This window comes from Scatophagus argus, chromosome 11 (assembly GCF_020382885.2).
Source record: "Scatophagus argus isolate fScaArg1 chromosome 11, fScaArg1.pri, whole genome shotgun sequence".
In the NCBI taxonomy this organism is placed as follows: Eukaryota; Metazoa; Chordata; class Actinopteri; family Scatophagidae; genus Scatophagus; species Scatophagus argus.
Window position 1 is genome coordinate 18783965 of NC_058503.1, and position 17274 is coordinate 18801238.

At 38.9% G+C, this 17274-nt stretch overlaps 1 protein-coding gene across 1 annotated transcript in view; it reads right to left on the reverse strand.

The window, feature by feature from the left end:
• The window catches only part of LOC124066801 (polycystic kidney disease protein 1-like 2), a 30841-nt gene extending 16090 nt beyond the window's left edge, over positions 1–14751 (reverse strand). Inside the window, exons 1-14 of the mRNA XM_046403565.1 lie at positions 14365–14751; positions 13159–13347; positions 11670–11780; positions 11187–11325; positions 10316–10542; positions 9968–10158; positions 2931–3399; positions 2677–2819; positions 2392–2595; positions 1984–2121; positions 1565–1699; positions 1170–1294; positions 493–613; positions 284–415 (exon numbers count right to left, since the gene is read on the reverse strand). Of these exons, the coding sequence (XP_046259521.1) occupies positions 284–415; positions 493–613; positions 1170–1294; positions 1565–1699; positions 1984–2121; positions 2392–2595; positions 2677–2819; positions 2931–3399; positions 9968–10158; positions 10316–10542; positions 11187–11325; positions 11670–11780; positions 13159–13347; positions 14365–14686 (2646 nt within the window). The 5' untranslated portion in view covers positions 14687–14751. The remainder of the gene's footprint in view (positions 1–283; positions 416–492; positions 614–1169; positions 1295–1564; positions 1700–1983; positions 2122–2391; positions 2596–2676; positions 2820–2930; positions 3400–9967; positions 10159–10315; positions 10543–11186; positions 11326–11669; positions 11781–13158; positions 13348–14364) is intronic.
• Between the last annotated feature and the right edge of the window lie 2523 nt (positions 14752–17274).

Here is a 17274-nt window from a genome sequence, read left to right on the forward strand (position 1 = left end):
ATTTCCCCTAGTGAAGAACTCTTTATAGGGCAAAAGCTATCGCTTTTGAAACACCTGCTCCTTCTTACCCAAATTTGTTTTACTTGCTCTTTTTTTCAGTTTGTTTTAAATTTACATAGAGGTGAAGCCCCTAATTCAGTATACTGTGAATGAATTATTCACATATTTGTATATACAGTTAGAAACTGAAGTCTGTTTTTCTTGAAATTAAAAAAAGATACAGATTTGTCCACACAGAGAACACAAACGATAGCAGCAAATGCTGCACTGCTCCTGTACTCACTTCAATATCTTTACTCAAGTCCTCCACAGGGATAATGGAGCCATCTTTTTCCGTAAGGGATAGAGCACCTATCAGACCACTGATGTTCCCTCTCGTGTTCCATGCAAATGGGTTTTTATCTAAACTCAGCATCTGCAAACGATATAGTATATTAGCTAATGGATCTGTATAAGGTGCTTATTAGCACCACAACATGCACGTGTACTTACACGTATATCCACTGGGTCTTTTGGAGGAACTATTTTAGGTGGTAGCACTGGGAGAGAAAATATGGGGCCGGAGCTGTTGGGAATATTTATAGACGTTGTGTGCAAATTTCTTGGTGTCACTCTGAGGAAAAAGATTAAAAAGAAGTCTGAGAAAAAGTCAAATTTTAGTTTGCGAATGTTCCTCACTGTATCTACTACTAGTGTTTGGATCAATCCTCCCCCGAAATCCTATAACACAGACCCAGTTGTAGTGGATGTGCAGTCCAGCAGTAATACTCTGGGGTTTTTAGTGTGTCATTGATTCTTGCTTATGGTTTTGATATTTAGTTACACAGTTTTAACAGGATTGAAGAGCAGATTGTTTAACTATGCTTGACAGTGTGGATTTATAAAGAATGAAAAGAGACAAACTACACACACAAAACACAGTCTTGTTTCCATGCCCTATGGGGACATTATATAGACTTACATTTATTTCCTGGACACTTACTCTAACCTTAACTATAACCATTACTTGCCTAGCACAAATCTTAACCTAAACCTAACCTTAAACCGAGTCTTCACCCTAAAGTTTAGTTGTTTACATTATGGGGATGCATTTTGTCCCCATAAGGAAGGTGAGCCTCCACTTGTGACTGTGTAAACAGATTTTTGTCCCCACAAGGTAAAACACTTACCTATTGACAAGCACACTAATATGAGGTTGCTGGATGATAGTCGGTGCTTCATTAACATTTTTAAATGTCAACAGGGCACTCTGTATGTTGGTCAGAGTAACGAGGAGGGCATCAGAGGTGTTTTTCTGTAAAGGATAACATAAAGCACTCTTCAACCTCAAAGATACAGTTCAAACTACAAGGTCCCTGCCCAGAATGGAAGCAAATTGAAGGACTAATGGCAGTGCTTAAAAAGAGCAGGCATTTGGGGACTGTAAATATTCCTGTGATTAAAACTGTACAGACACTGCGCTCTGAAAGGGTGACAGTCACTGATCAGCATATATAATATTTGAATCACCCAGCCTTGCTTATAGTAAGTAAATCCCATCAGTGTGGCTCTTGAGAACACTCACATTTGAAGAATAGTCCAGGATATTGCTTGCTCCTTCCACAATGGTGTTGGCTGCATCAAATATTTCTTCCTTATTGCTCACTTTCATGTGGAGCAGAGATGAGCTGAGGTTTGCAAACAATAATGAGGCCTTTTCCTAAAAGTGGAAATCAGATGTATTTTGGATAGATTATTAAGTAACCCTTTTTTAAAATAATAATAATAATAAAGTAACTTAAAATAATAATAATAATAACAATAAAATATATCCTCTAATATCCGGAATCTAATATTAAGGTTACAAGGTTGGGCTAAGGTAGCCATGTCCTCCCAATGGCTGTTCATTAACATAACACAGTGAACATTTGTAAAAACAGCAATTCATGATTTTAAAAAATGACGACTGAATTCTTGGTCCCTCCATTAATACCATTTTAGTACCTGGGCGGAAGTGCTGAGTTCACTGCCTTTCTGGATAAAACCAGTCAGTCCCCTGGCTATCACCTGAACCTCCTTTGAAGTATTCGCAGGAACTTGTTTCACCGTAGTAGACATGACGTCCAGCATCTGCTCACGAAGCTTCAACAGGCACAAGCATAAAAGCTTGCATGATTTATATTGCATAATGTTTGGGTTTAGTTACAAAAACTGTGTGGTTACGCTTAGAAAAAAAATGGTGACTTTGTGTTTGCGAACACTATAAAACAGCGAAGCAAAGTCTAAAGTGTTACAACACCATTATTGTGTTTAGTAGTGTGATTTGATTGCTGGATTTCACTGCTTAATACTTAACTTAAGAAAAAAATAGACAGCATAATTGTAATTTCTGAAATCCATGAATGCAGTTACCCTTTGTCTATCGTCTTTATTGGATTCATCGGATTGACTGTTCAGTTTATCGCCCACAGAGCTGAAGAGTTGTCCCAGAGTTTCTCCTGACAGTAGACCTTGCTTCTTTAGCTGAGCCACAGCATTCTCCACCGCAACCTTAAGACTATTAACTAAAGAGCTGGAGTTTGCAGTGGAATCCAGCACCTGAGGGGAGGAAAAAACCTTTTATGCAGTCTGAAGAAAAAATACAGCCATGTTGTTCTGTCAGACCCCAGTTTTTTTATCATCATGCTTTTGACAAACCTGTGTAGTTACAGTGGTGCTAACTACAAAACTGCTGTATTTAGCAGTTGCTCCGATAATCAAGTTGTAGTTGGAACTGCTGTCTCCAAGAGGAAGGAAGACAGATTGCACTTCATTGTACTCACTACAACGCAGATGCTCACCTGACAGACAAGAAAATAATTTAGATTCATAAATTTATGGGAGAGTTTTGTTGTAAGTTAGATAACGCTTTCCCGATATCCCATAAATGTTTATCACCATGGATTACTTACCCTTATCCGTCTTAAAACAATACTGACAGTTGGGACAAGGACTTTGAGTATTGCAAGTTATTTTGAAAGCGTCCAGGATTGTTCCACTTGGTGGTGATATGGTACACTTAATGCCATCAAAATTGTTGGCAGTCGCTGGTGAAACTGTATCATCAGTGGTAGCAGTGGTGGTGGTGGTGGTGATAGCAGTGGAAGTGGTGCCAGCAGTGGTAGCGGTTGAAGTGGTGGTGGAGGCAACAGTGGAAGTGGTGCTGGCAGTGGTAGCGGTTGAAGTGGTGGTGGAGGTGGTGGCAGTGGAAATGGTGCTGGCAGTGGTAGCGGTTGAAGTGGTGGTGGAGGTAGCAGTGGCAGTGGTGCTGGCAGTGGTAGCGATAACAGTAGTGGCAGTGGTGGCACTATTACTGCCACGTGATGTAGTGGCAGGACCAGAAGTGGTTTTTGCTATAATAGAGTTTTGAGTTGTAGAAGCCTGTGTAGATGATGTCGTTATGGTGTATGAATTGTAAAGAGGTATGTTACCATCTTTGGAAGAAAAGAACAAAGTGTGATGTGTTTTATTTCCAATAAATAAAGGGCTACTCTTCTGCAAAACAGAATTGTTAATCTTGATTAGTCAAAAACAGTGAAAGACAGTTTGGGTTACTTGCTTCAAGTTGAAATAGTACTTCTTGTTCTGCAGTGGTGTGGAGTTATTTTCCTTGAGTTAATTAAACTTTATATTGAATTAACCAAGCATATGCAGGAGAAAGCTACTCTCATCATTAGCCCCAAAAATGATTCATAGAACAAAGTAAGATAATTTAAAAAACAGCTTTAACATTATTTTACTGACTAATGGATACATACCTCTAACTATAATCACAGTGATATCCCGACCTGCAGATTTGGCGTGTGCAAGAGTTGAATAACCGATAGTGCACTCAGTCCCACCACTCTGTTTCCTCTCAAGTGGCCTTGACCTGGCATTTTCATAGCAGCTCTTTGTTTCTGCCTGTAAATAAATGAACGTGACCAAAACAACATTCAACTGTATCTGAACTGCGGTCTCAAACAACTGTGAAATAATTTATCAGACTTACTGGCCAGTTGCTTTCATCTCTCTGGTCCTCAATATACCACACAACGGTTGGACATGGTTCTATACATTCCATTTTCATTTTGGCATCTGTGTTCATCTTTACTGGATTACAGCCTTCGGTACAGGTGAGTCTATGGCACAACCAAAACATAGACAATTACATAATAACAATAGACACATAGCGAGAAACATCTCAACAAAGCTCTTCACTAAAACCATACAGGGGTATAATGTCAAACAACAGCCTATTTATACTGTACTTCCTGACTGAGAAACAATTACATTTAAGGAGGAGTGTCACAGGTGTATATACAGTATATAAATATTTCAGGTACCTCATATATTTGGCAGATTTCTATTGCAAGAAAACAACAGTTACACCTGGTATACTCATTCAGATAGCTCTAGAGAACACAGATGAGAATAGCAGGTTCACTGAGGGAACATCAGAAACAGAAACATCAGAATACCTTGGTAAAATGGTGACCTTTCCAGGGGTAAGTGTGATGCATATGGATTTAGATTCCTCCACATCATTGTTAGCTCTGTTTATCACTTTAAAATGATACTTTTCAAATTGAAATGGATCTGGTAGGCAGCTTCCTGTAATGATGTGAGTCAATCCCTCAAACTGTCCTTGGCATTTACAGGGATTTGCTGTGAATCAACAAAGAAAGTCATTGTCCTACTGCAGTAATAACTGACATGCTGATACAAAACATTCAGGACTAATGCTCAGATTGTAAAACATTCTGACAGGAGCTCTGAGTTTGTGATGTTTGCTAACGTTTTCAGAAATAGTCATGGAAGTTTTGGAGATTTTTTTTTTTTTTTTTTTTTTTTTTTGTGGCTGTAAGTTGATTTATTTAATAATTTCAGTCATTTTAGCTTTTCTTCATATTTTTTGGTAAAATGTTGACATCACCAGTAGTAGTTTTTATGTCTTTGCATTTCTTGCGTTACAACACCTGCTCACTTGACAGCTTGTTAAATTGTCATCCTTGGTGGTTAATGGATGCCATTGCCTAACAGTGGTGTCTTTACAGCTTAGCCGCGTGAATGCCAAGTGTATCGTGGACATGACTAGAAGCTCAGTTCCATTTGAAAGCAGCAAGATACATCTTCCTTTATTTGGCATATGAAAGTATATTTGACATAATAGACAGACCCCATGCTACTGTACTTTGTCAACAACTACAGTCTATTTAACAACTAAAAGCCTCCTCTGGAGCTCCAGCAATTCTATCTTATTTAGCTGGTTCCCGTGGACACAATCTGCCAGCACCAGAGGCAGAAGCTACTTTTGTTACCACTTTCTGAATCAAGGACTCAACTGTTTCAAAAGCTGCTGACAATTTAGGTCTGTTTCTGCTTGCATGCTTTGTGGCCATGGGTAGCCTGACAGACAGCAGCAAAGCTCTTCTAGCCTTATCTGCTGCTCGACAATGAACACAAAAACAATATATCAAAATATGTAACTTCACAAAACTCATCATAAAAAATCATAAAGCTAAAACTGACAAAATAGTGAACACTTAATATTTGTTGCTGTAAAACAGTAGAAAAATGACAGTTCTTACTGCATGACCACTCGTATCGTTTGTTTGGGTCAATCTGACTGGGTGCTTGATTGGTTGAAAGTGAGACATCTTGATTTTTACTGACTGGAGTTGAAGGATTTGCTTTGACTTCTAATGAAGATCTGGCAACTCTTACATGGTTCCTTCTCTGAGGGTTAAAATAAACAAAATGATTTATGAATTATGCAGTACACAGAAGGACTTCTTACTGTTAGATGAGGGAGAAAGCTGATAACAAAATCAAAAGTGCTCAAAGGGGTAGTCACTGCTGCTTAATGTAAAATAAAAACATTTTACCACTTTAACAACTGAGTCCTTGCCACAGGAAGGGTGCATATCCACATCCAGTTCCAAAGAAGAGAAGACATTCCATGCTCTGAGTTTCACTTGTACAGATCCTGTTGGAAAACAATCTCATGCTAATACAGTATTAGTAGTGGTATTTTACGAATTACTGTATTACACTTTGACTTTTTATGTGGCCCAGGTTTTGATAAACAAGGTTCAGTAAGGTATTCCATACCTTTAATCTGATTTTTCAGATAAAAAATTTCCTTCCAGGTGTTCATTTCTCTCGTCTCAGAAAATGAAGTATTGTCACCAGTCAGAGAGAAAAGGAGTTGCACAGGTGTTCCTCGTTCAAGGGAAACACTGACAGAAATATTTGGAAAGTCTAGACAGTCATCCCCTTCCGTCAACACAGAGGCATGAAGCCCGGCTGCTTTCTCCAACACACACATCTGCAGTTTTCACAAACAAAACAGAAAAACACATAAGACTTTTAAGAATCTCTAAAATGGCAACAAACCACCTGGGCTGAGACGCATGGAGGATGGAGAAGAAACGTGGTGAATTATGTCTAGATTGTTTTTGTTAACCTTTCTACCCATTCGTAAGTTGGGCTGACAGGTTACTTTTAAGTCTTTACTTGATGTTTTTGAGGGTTGTTATATTTTTTTGTGCCAGTTTTAGTTTGTGGTGAACTGTACTGGGTTATGCTGAGAGGTGTTTCTAAATATCTTTACACCATTCAGAAACAGCTAACATAAAAACTAAACCTTGTCACCTCACTGAGGTTACCAGTTATTGCAGGGCTGTCGTATTATATTACACTACACATACTGTTACATTAGCTTTATTGAGTCAACCGGTCATTAACCAGGACTTCACACAAACAGGACATTTGATGAAATTGAAAAAAAAAAAAATAAATAAATAAAAAAATAGAAACTTCTTATCATAAGCACCAGACCAAATATGTGAGATTTTGGAGGGAAATTAAATTTTGGAATATTTCATGAATTCATAACTCATAATTCATACTCACTAGGATACATTAGAATAAAAATAAAATTGTAAAAAACACATAAATAAGCAATAAATACAGAATAAATGTAACAATTATTAAAAAGTGTTCCTAAAAAGAGTTGTTTTTTATGGACCAAAGTCCCTTACAAAGTATGCACAAATGAATGATGTGTCTATCCTGGCTCTGTTCCTGTTAAGTGTTTCAGGGGCAGATATCTCTCAGCTCTTACTCTTTCCACCTGCTCTCTCAGAGAGTGCCCGTCCTGGACCTTTTCCTCACTATGTTCTTTTGTGGAGCTGACTTAAAACCAGTTTTCAGGCTATCAGGGAACAGCATTAACATGTTGATCCAAATGCTGCCCTGGCAATCTCATTTCTGGATCTCCATTTCTGGAGTCCAGAAATTGAGATGCTGGTCACACTCTACTGGCTTGCCTGTGCAGCCTCCCACAGGTTAAAAGCAGACATCTTTGCCATGATACTAGGCACAGTTTTCAGAAGTGTCCATGGAGTTGTGACGGAAATGAAGATTATCCTCCATGGAGCTATTCACTTCCTCAAACCAGAGGAGGTGGAGGAGGCTGGGGGTTAGATTTGCTCTCCTTGCTGGCTATGAGGCATCATTTTGCTGTGCTGTCAGTGCCATTGATGGTTGTCACCTCAGGATTCTTTCTTCTGCAGAGCCACAAAAAAAATGTTACAAAAAACTTTTGCCCTCAGTGCTAATGCAGGGTATCTGTGATACCAACAGTGCAGTTCTGGATGTGTACATTGGCAGTTCAGGATCTGAATATGATGTGCTTGTCCTGCTACAATCGCCCAAAAGCCAACAGACCTACCACCAGATGTGTACTTCCTATTAGGAGATGGATGAACCGCCTGCATGTCATGTCATCTAGACAGTAAACACTCTCCAGAAGTAATCATGTTTACTAGAAGTTTGACGAGATTCATGTATATCCCCTAATCCCCTGTCCCGTATATCTATAGTTACAGATAAAGATACATAGAAATGTGTGATTATACTGATTATACTGTAGAAAGCTTCTCACGGGATATGTATATAAATAATAATAATAATGGGATTAGCTGCTCCTGATTGCTGCCCCATTGATGTGTCGCTGTGTGCTTGGCTCAGAATGTGAATATTCTTAGAGTGCTCCTGACGAACAGCTTGGTACCTTGCGTGGCAGCCCCTGTCATCAGTGTATAAATGTATGTGTGAACACAGCGAGTGTTATAATGTGCTTTGAGGAGTCAGTAGACTAGAAAAGTGCTATATAAATGCAAATTTGTTTGTTGTTCTCCCAGTGGCAGATGTCAAACTGAGGCCCTAAATTTCAGGAAATGGGTTATTAATTGCTACAATGTGGAGCTGATTCTTTGAATGCATTCACAGTCTCAAAGTAGACTTTATTTCACGGGTCATCTGTGTTGTTGTCTTGTTGTGTTAGATTTCATATATTGCCTAACAAACTAAAACTCAGTAGTTTCTTAAGGAGCAATCTCAGGAAGGCTCTTTCACTTTATAAAACAAAGGTGAGAAACAAGTAATTACCTTGAGTTTATCTTTAAAGTTGTTCTATATATTGCTGGGGAGTTGAGAATCATTGCAAGTGCTAATGAAGTCCTCGGGCAAAACATAAACAACGATATTGATCATTACCTCTACAGACTGCCCAAATCAGGCTCCAGACCTTCTCCAGACAGGCACACAATGATACCAAACCAAAATCAATACTCACTCCCATCCACTTCTGGCAGAATTTCGCCTGTTTTAATGAACAGTAATAACCATTGTAACAAATAATATTATGACAAATTTGTACAATAGAGAACAAAAAAAACTAAAATGTAAAGTTATGAACTTTTTCCTCAACCAAATCTAAAAAGAAAAAATAGATTTAGACGACAAAATATTACCTGTAAGATATACCCAAAGCAAACTCTTTCTCATGTTTAACCACTACATAGACATCCAAGCCTGCAGCAAATTGTAAAAGGACTCACTAAGATGAGGCTGTTCTCATCATGCTAGCTGTCCCACGGGCAGGACCTCACTCAACTAGACTCTATCTTGATAAATCGACTACAGATGTGAAGCTTCAAAAAAAATCTTAAAACCACATTTCGTGATGGGACAAGAAAAAATCATTACTTACATTTGTGATTTTTCTCCTCCACGTGCGAAAAGCATTGTGGGATACTTGGCTATCCTGACTCATCCTCAGCTAAACGAGCGGAGCGAGAACACGTTTGGGTGTTTGGACTTTGCCAAATACTGACTTTGAATTGGAGCAGTAATGTGCTGTGGCGTTTCTCAAGTCCACAAGAACAGGCAAGAGTGCAGACTGAGAAAGATTGGTTTGTAGATTTCCCTTTTTTATCACTTGTCTGCAAAACTCACAACGTGTAATACACTTAATGATGCGTCTACACCGAAATGAGCCTGCAAACATGTGTGTTTTCTTCCCTTTTACAATACAACTGCAGTGACTGTGTTTTGGAATTTGACCTCTGCCAAATTTCAACCTGAACACATTAATCAACAACACATTAACTAAGTTAATCTCTCTAATTTCTTGGTGCCAACAGTTATTGGTAATTTTTTGATTTTTCTTTTGATAATTGGAAATAATTGGTATGTTAAATGTACCAGTGTAATTTTTTTTCACCACTTTTTCTTACCTACAGAGAAAAACGTTTCTATGAATGAGTCTCTGTTATTGTTCACCCCTATTATTAGTCTATTATTCAGTCTGTTCAACATGATACACAGACAGCATTAGCCTAAAGATCAAACTTTTAAACGCAGCAGTGGGTATTTCATCCACTGTGTTATGTTGTTTACAGATCTGCCTCTAATTAGGTGATGGGATTCAATAATTAATGGTTAGATTTCATTTCTAAGTTAGAGAGGCCTTGGCTTGGTGAGAGCCTTGGCTGCTAAATCACCTTTTTAATCAATGATCAAAATTTTAACTTCAAATATTACATTTCATATTCCATCATCACACTGCTTATTACAGCTTGATTAAGAGAAGACGTTTTCTTGGCTAATATTGATTTACCTGCAGGTCTGCAGACACTTCGGGGATCGTGACCGTGTTAGATGCATGAAGGGTCAGCTGATGGCAGCCAGGCCCAAGCTGTTTCACCATAACAGGAGTCACTGTGATGTTCTGAGGAACATTTCCTCTGACAACAGATAAACCGGATAACATTATGTTACCACTTTGGATTTTGTAGGTCACATTTGTTCCTACAGAAAGGAAAGGGGAGAAATAAAAAGAACATTTTTTAATGGTAAATTCAAACAATGCGTTTGAGGAAAAAAATGAATAAAAATCACCAGAGGAAAAGTAAATTAAAATAAAATTGGATATATTATGGTATATTATGACTGTCTTGGTACCTACCAGCTTTCACTTCCATTTGAATTTGAAATTGCTCTCCGTAAAGGGCTTTGCAGTTGGCCACGTGAAAAGACTTTTTCCCAGCATAGCACATGATGGCACCGAACTCTCTGACTGTCTCTTGAATGGTTATTTTCTTAGCTGTAATGTGTGTTTCACTGCTGGTGCATTCAACTGCCACAACAAAAGTGCCTGGACGACTGTATTTGTGTACCACTCTGCTCTCCAACCTGAGAACAAGCCCATGGAGAATCATTTAACAGTGAAAACAGTATGTACATTCCTGGTGAGAAACAAGACTGGATCAGTGCCTGGTATACAGCTGACTGCATATTGTTAATGTGCAACAATATAGCCCCTTTGCTACAGGGATATAATGTGAATCCCTGGACATTACACTGACTGAAGTAGTAGATCACATGACAAGGTTATACTATGTTTGGGTTTGAGGGAGTTTCAGGAACAGTACTTTCCACTCGTATCTTGGGATGATTTATTTGAAAGAGAACACATTTTAAACTATTCTAATTATCTGTTATTCCACCCTGCTCTTCCATTTGTTTCTGTCTCTATTGTTTTTCTGAGAGTCTCACTGTATCGAGTGTTTTGTCAGAGTGACTGTTATTTTTAACTCTCACCGCTCTCGTCGCATAAAGTGCTCTTTCCTCCCTCATTCTGCTGTACACAGCATGAATGCTATCTTTTAAACTTCTTTTAAACTAGTATCTGAACTGAGCTTGAAAACTGACCCTCTCCATCCTGAATTTTCACCACCACAAACACTGAACCCTAAGTTTCCCTTAGCACAAAATGAGTGACGTCACGACTGACACTTGTTGATTCTTATTTTAAAACCACACAGTCAGTCACTCACCCCCGTGGATTGTGCAGATAAACAACATGACCATCTCCGGTACTCAGCTTGCAGCTAAGGGGCAAATATAAGCGAAACTTCACGCTGATGGTGACGTCGTCAAACACAGCAGCCACGGCCCTCACCGTCAGTGTGAGTACTGTCGTGGGAAAATGAGCACAAGTGGCTGAGTGCCTGTAAACAACCAGGCCTTCCCCAAATCAGACAAGCAGCAGATACTACAGAGGAGGCCACTGATGTCACCTGTTTTTCTAATTTGTGACAAGTGACTTCTCTGTTGATTTTCAAATAGTGAAATAAACAGATTGAATTAATAAATGTAATAAATTATTACCACAATTATCCTTTTTTGCACATATATTTTTTTTGCACTTTTTTTTTCTTAAACCAATCATTATCCAGGTTACACATATGTTTTCAAGATGATATAATTGCTTATAATGAATTCTGTTGTAATGAATGTGTTATAAATATGTGACCTACCATCTGTGCAGTTGTAATCCAAGGACAGGTAGCTCCCCAGGTGAGGACAGGGTTCACCAAAGGAGTTCAAAACTTCAGTGATCTGGCAGACCTGATGACCTTGGCAGTGAGCTGGGAAGCACATGGAGGACATGATCAGCTACTGATAACACACAGCAATGATAATACCACGACGGAAGCTTTTACAAATCACTACTTCACATTTAGTAGTTTAAATGTTCCAGTGAGAAAGGTTTGTGCACTGACAGCAAAAATCATCATCAGCATAGACTACACTCGTGTGATGTTGTTAACATGAGTACAGAACAGAACGCTTCACATTCACACACACGCAGTTTTCATTTATTTATTTATTTACTCAAGGACACTTTGGTATCCAGACAGGAGCAGCAGGGACGTACAAACCCTGAAGACCTCCCGTTATAAATGGAGGCCTGTTTTTCTAAATGTCATTTCTCTGAGTGACACATACTGTAGAAAGGAACGAAAAACGTCAACAGGGCGTAGCCATGTCAGTCACTTTTCAACACAGTTCAAAGTCGACAGACGAGCAGAGGTGATCTGTGTGTGCTGCATAAAGCCACATATGGACAGAGTTACTGACTACTGTCAGCTCAGGTGAGAGGATTATAAGAAGACTGTTGGGATGACACAATACATGACACTAAGCATTAGTTAGGGTCTGTAACATGATACAGTTGTTTCTGGACTTTTCCTCATAGAGATGATACATTTATTGTTATTGTTATTATTATTATCTGAGAATGTCCCTACTGCTGGACTTACAAAGGCCTCTCTTATCTTATCTTTTGTGTTGGTAATTTAATGTGGTGCACCAGTCTGGATGTTTAAACTTGGGTGTTTAAACTATAATTGTAAAATTATATACATTTTAAAATGATGAATGTGTTTGTCTGTCCAGGAAGTACCCTCCCACTTAGCCAACGATAGCTGGGAAAAGCCTGCATTACCATATGAACCTGAACAGGTCCTGAACAAGTCTGGAAAAGTGAACAGACGGATGCTCTGCTTTTGCTATCAGTTACATGCATGAGTCAATATTTACTCTAAAAATGGATGGATATTATTGATTTATCTTTCAGGGTATTAAGCATTAAGCTATTATCATCTGTTGTTTCTTCCATTAAGGTTGCAACGTTGTTTGCAAACAATGTTGGAGACAATATGTGCTTTGTGATACCACTTCCTTCAGAAGAGGATTGAGGTTCATCAAAATTGTCATCCATGCAGATCCTTTTCATGGGGTATGATGTGTTTGTTTTTCTTTTCTTTTTTTAATATTCAGTTCAGCAGATTAAATGAAGCTGAGAGTGGTTATTGTGCAGATCAGATCGGTTACCAGCCTGGGATTGGGTCATTTGTGCAACATTCAAATATCAGATATCATTACAAGATAAACAGCTGAAATACATGGAAAGAATTTATGCTTTTATTGCACACACAAAAAAAATCCTTGATCATGCTTTACCTGTTAATGTTTCTCCGACGTCCACCCAGCCACAATGGAGCGGTGTGGGTGTTGTCGACGAGGAGTGCGTGGGTCGACAGTAATGCACGTTCTTCCGACCATAGAAGCCGCCTTCTATCATTAAGACTTGACCTGAATCACAATTCAGGGTGGTGATACGGCCTGTACATATAATGGATCTGCCAGACTCTGAATTTGAATTTGAAAGCAAAACAAGTGGTATCAGATCATAGAGCGATTCAATATGCTGTTTTTCCAAAGTTTGAATACAAACAATTGAAATCGGTACACAAACCAAACTGGCAGATAAAAGGCAGCTTCTTGTTGCAGTCTCCTGTAGCTTCCCACTGGAAGCCAGAGTCTCTCAGTATGTGTCCACAAGCTGCTCCTGGCTGTGGGTTGCTCACCCAGCTTGAATATGTCATCTGTGAACCATCCAGCCAAGAGAGACCTGAAGACGGAGCAGACCTTGAGCTGAAGTGACTAATTTTAATGAATTTCTTAGTTGTGGTAAGTTTTTCTAAGAATTGCATGGTATAATTCTTCACAACAAACAACACAGTTTTCAAGAGCAGTAAAAATATATCTTTCACCATTAAGGTCCACTCTATCAGCCTTTCACACACTTGTTAAGGGGCAGCATATAATAAGGGTGTTATATATTTTTATTACTATCAAACAATCTCATTAAAAGATCACACCAACGATAGCCTCACCGGACCCATCGTGACATTCAAAAGAAGAACTCCATTCAATGCACTTTTTTTCACTTCTGTAGTAAGTTCACACACATCAGTAATGCGAGAACACATTTCTCACTCCTCAGAGGGAAAGAAACTGTTTTACACCAATTAAAAGGCTGTAATTATTGAACAGAGGAAAAGTGAGAATTATATCTTTCCAAAAATAATAGTAAGAATAAATTAGACAAAACTGTACCAAATTTTCCCAAAATTTACAAGACTATTACAATTATTTACAAATTACTACCAACTGCAGAATTTGACTGAATTAAATTAGAAAAGCCTTAAAATTAAAGACAAGCCTTCCAGGTTAATTTTCTGAATTCTCAATCCCTGCAAGAAGGTGAGCAGCATGTTCATTTTTACAGCTTTTGTGAAGTATATGCACAAACCGTTAATTAGGATGAATACTTAGAGTATTTAGAAGAATACTTAGCACAACAGCACATTTCTGACCTCTTACCTTGGACAGTTGGAGGATACTGCAGGTTAGCAGAGGCAGAGGATGCTGCTCCAAACCACACGTCCTTATCGGGGTTCAAGTGTCTTCGAAGGAAATGTTGAGTTTCTTCATCTGGGATAAATGCCAGGTGTCCCCCATGCTGCTCACACCAAGCCTGAGCACTGGAAAAAGAGAGCTGCAGACTCACAAACTCGTAGCAGGAGCTTCCAAAGGCCTGCTGGTCTTCTGGACAGGAAACAGTAACTTTCTTCTCATCTTCAGCGTATGTCAGACATCTGAGTGTCATCAGAATCAGCAGGCGGTGCAAATATGTTTGGTGCATCCTTTCTGTTTTCGCTTAAAAAATGTTCATCTCACATCACTCTTTTCAATTTCTTGGTGCTATTAGTGTGGTGGAAGATGTAATACACACACCCCGCTGACATGCTGCTTTTAAATGGGCCCGACATGAGCCTTTCTCGCTCACCTTGTCCTGTGGTCAATGGAACAGTGTTTACCTTACATTCAGGCTCTCTCAAAAACCACTGAATGCGTTTTCTTTGTATGGACAGAGCTGCAACAAAGGACTCCAGGGAGAGTGGTATCAGCCAGATGGCAAGGCAGCTCGATGTTAGGGTTAACAATTATTTATACCAGAGTTTCATCTTATCTTCCACATACTCTCTCCATCACGATCCAGAGCAACCAGAGCTATACCCACAAACACATACACACATACATGCATACACGCACACACACCCCGTCACTATCAAATTCAGATGCAGAAATTTTCTTCGGTTGCTGTGTAGGACAAGAAAAAGAGGAACATGTCATCAAAAACACTTCCTGTGGCTTCAGAAATATGGGATACACCACTTTGAGTGTTCCACTGATTGCACAGAGGCTCTGAATTCAGCCAAATGGCAAGAGTGCTGTGCTGCTGGATGCAATCTCTGGCCATTTAAAATGCTGTTATTACTTCAAACAGCACCATAATAACAACAAGGGGAACAAGAAGAATGAACAGCAGCTCTGAAATAGTTTAGGTCAGGGTCAGGATAGTACAAAAACTTCACTCACTTAGTGAGTCTCACTTAGTTCACTTGCAAGGATCTCAGTATGATACAAGCCCCTGCTTGTAAAAATTAAAGGTAGGACAGAAGGAAATAGTATTCTGCATTTACGAGTTCAGCTTTTGCAGTTTGGTGTTTGTTTTGTCTAAGTTGTTTATTTGCTTCCTCATCAAAATGTTTTCTGTCCATCCATGCAGCCTGCTTAATATCCTCTGTCTCTTTCTCAGTCCGTCTCACCGCCTCTCTATGTTTCTCTGTGTGTATTCTCTACAGTAATAAAATGGTCAGTGACCATGTTTCTCTGTCTGTGTATCCTTCTTTCAGTCCTTAATGGATTTTCAGATGTTTCATTATACTTATATATGTGTGACTGAGGCTCTGTGCCAACAGTTTTTGGTTTCTAGTGATTCAGAATGTGATGAGATGAGATGAAATAACACTTTTGAATCAGGCTGCAACCACTGTGCTTCAGGGACAGCACAGGGGGTGGGGTTTGTTATTTGAACATGAAAACTGGTTTGTCCTTCTCAGTGAGTGACTCTACAAAGAGAATAACTACTTCTAAGTTTCTAAGAGGCCCATTTTTATTGCATCTGGTTTTGCCATCATATTTTAAGGGCCTTTTCTCTGAATCATCTGAATAATTTTCTCAATAAAAATCAGAACAGGTATTTCTATCTGTCTGAGTTCTGAGGAAGTTCTTGGCATTACTTAACAAAACCATCCTGATAACTCAATAAACTGGCTTCTTGAATCATTTTATTGAATTTGCAACCCTGCCTAAATGTTGCACAGTTTTGGTATTTGATATGTTTTTTTGAATTGAGCGAAATTTCTATGAAGGCCACATCTGTAGTTTGTTAGGTGGAGTTTCTTAGTGAATTATGAATGAAGAATTATGAATGCATTCATAATTCTTTGTGACTACACTCATAATACTTTCTGACTTATATGTTCAGCTTTCTTATGGATCCTCTTGACCAGTGCTGATATGTTATGCGCTGATGCGTTACTACTCCCTCTACTTACCTATGCACAAAATCCAAAAATAATCAGCTGTAGTAAGGCTTATTAATTACTTATGACGCAGCATAGATTCTTTTAAATGCACGGAAATGCATCACCTACCACCAACAATTAGGTGTCATGACAAGAAATCCACTTATACAGATGCATGCATTACTGACTAAACACTTGACTTGTTGTGCTAACACCATCTAACGTCACGCCTGCTTTAGCTGTTGTTCTGTGACTGATGGCTCGATACTGACAGTAGCACAGACTCAGAAAATATGTTATTTACAGATGGATGTGGATAGTCTTCAACTTACGTTACACGTTACCCATGTTTTTGTGGAGTGAGATCATCTATAGGCTGACTAATAAAACGAATTGATTGTGTAAGGAATTCACCTCTCACACAGAAATGGGATGATAAATGAGACGGAGCTTTTTCATGCATGCTGCCGCAGAGATCGATTAGAGTCAGATGGAAGAGAGTGAAGTTATGGACGTAGACGAAAGCACAGGGGCAAAATATATACGTTATTTTCAGTTTGAGGCACATAAAGGCAAAAACATTACAGTGAAGTGCAACATATGTCCTGGAGATAAACTGCGCAATCTGTTCAAGCACTTGACAAGACAGCACAGCCGTGCCAAGCTTGTGGGGAAAGATCACCATGACGGCAACCACGGTGATTAGACTGCCTTGAACCATGTTCATACTTTGCACAAGGTCACTGCTTTAAAATAAAGTTAAATGAAAGACTAGGTTTCTGCATAGGGAATTTGGATATCAGTGGGAAAAAAACAAAAAGTAAAGTAACGAGTAAAGTAACAAAGTTACCTTTTAAAA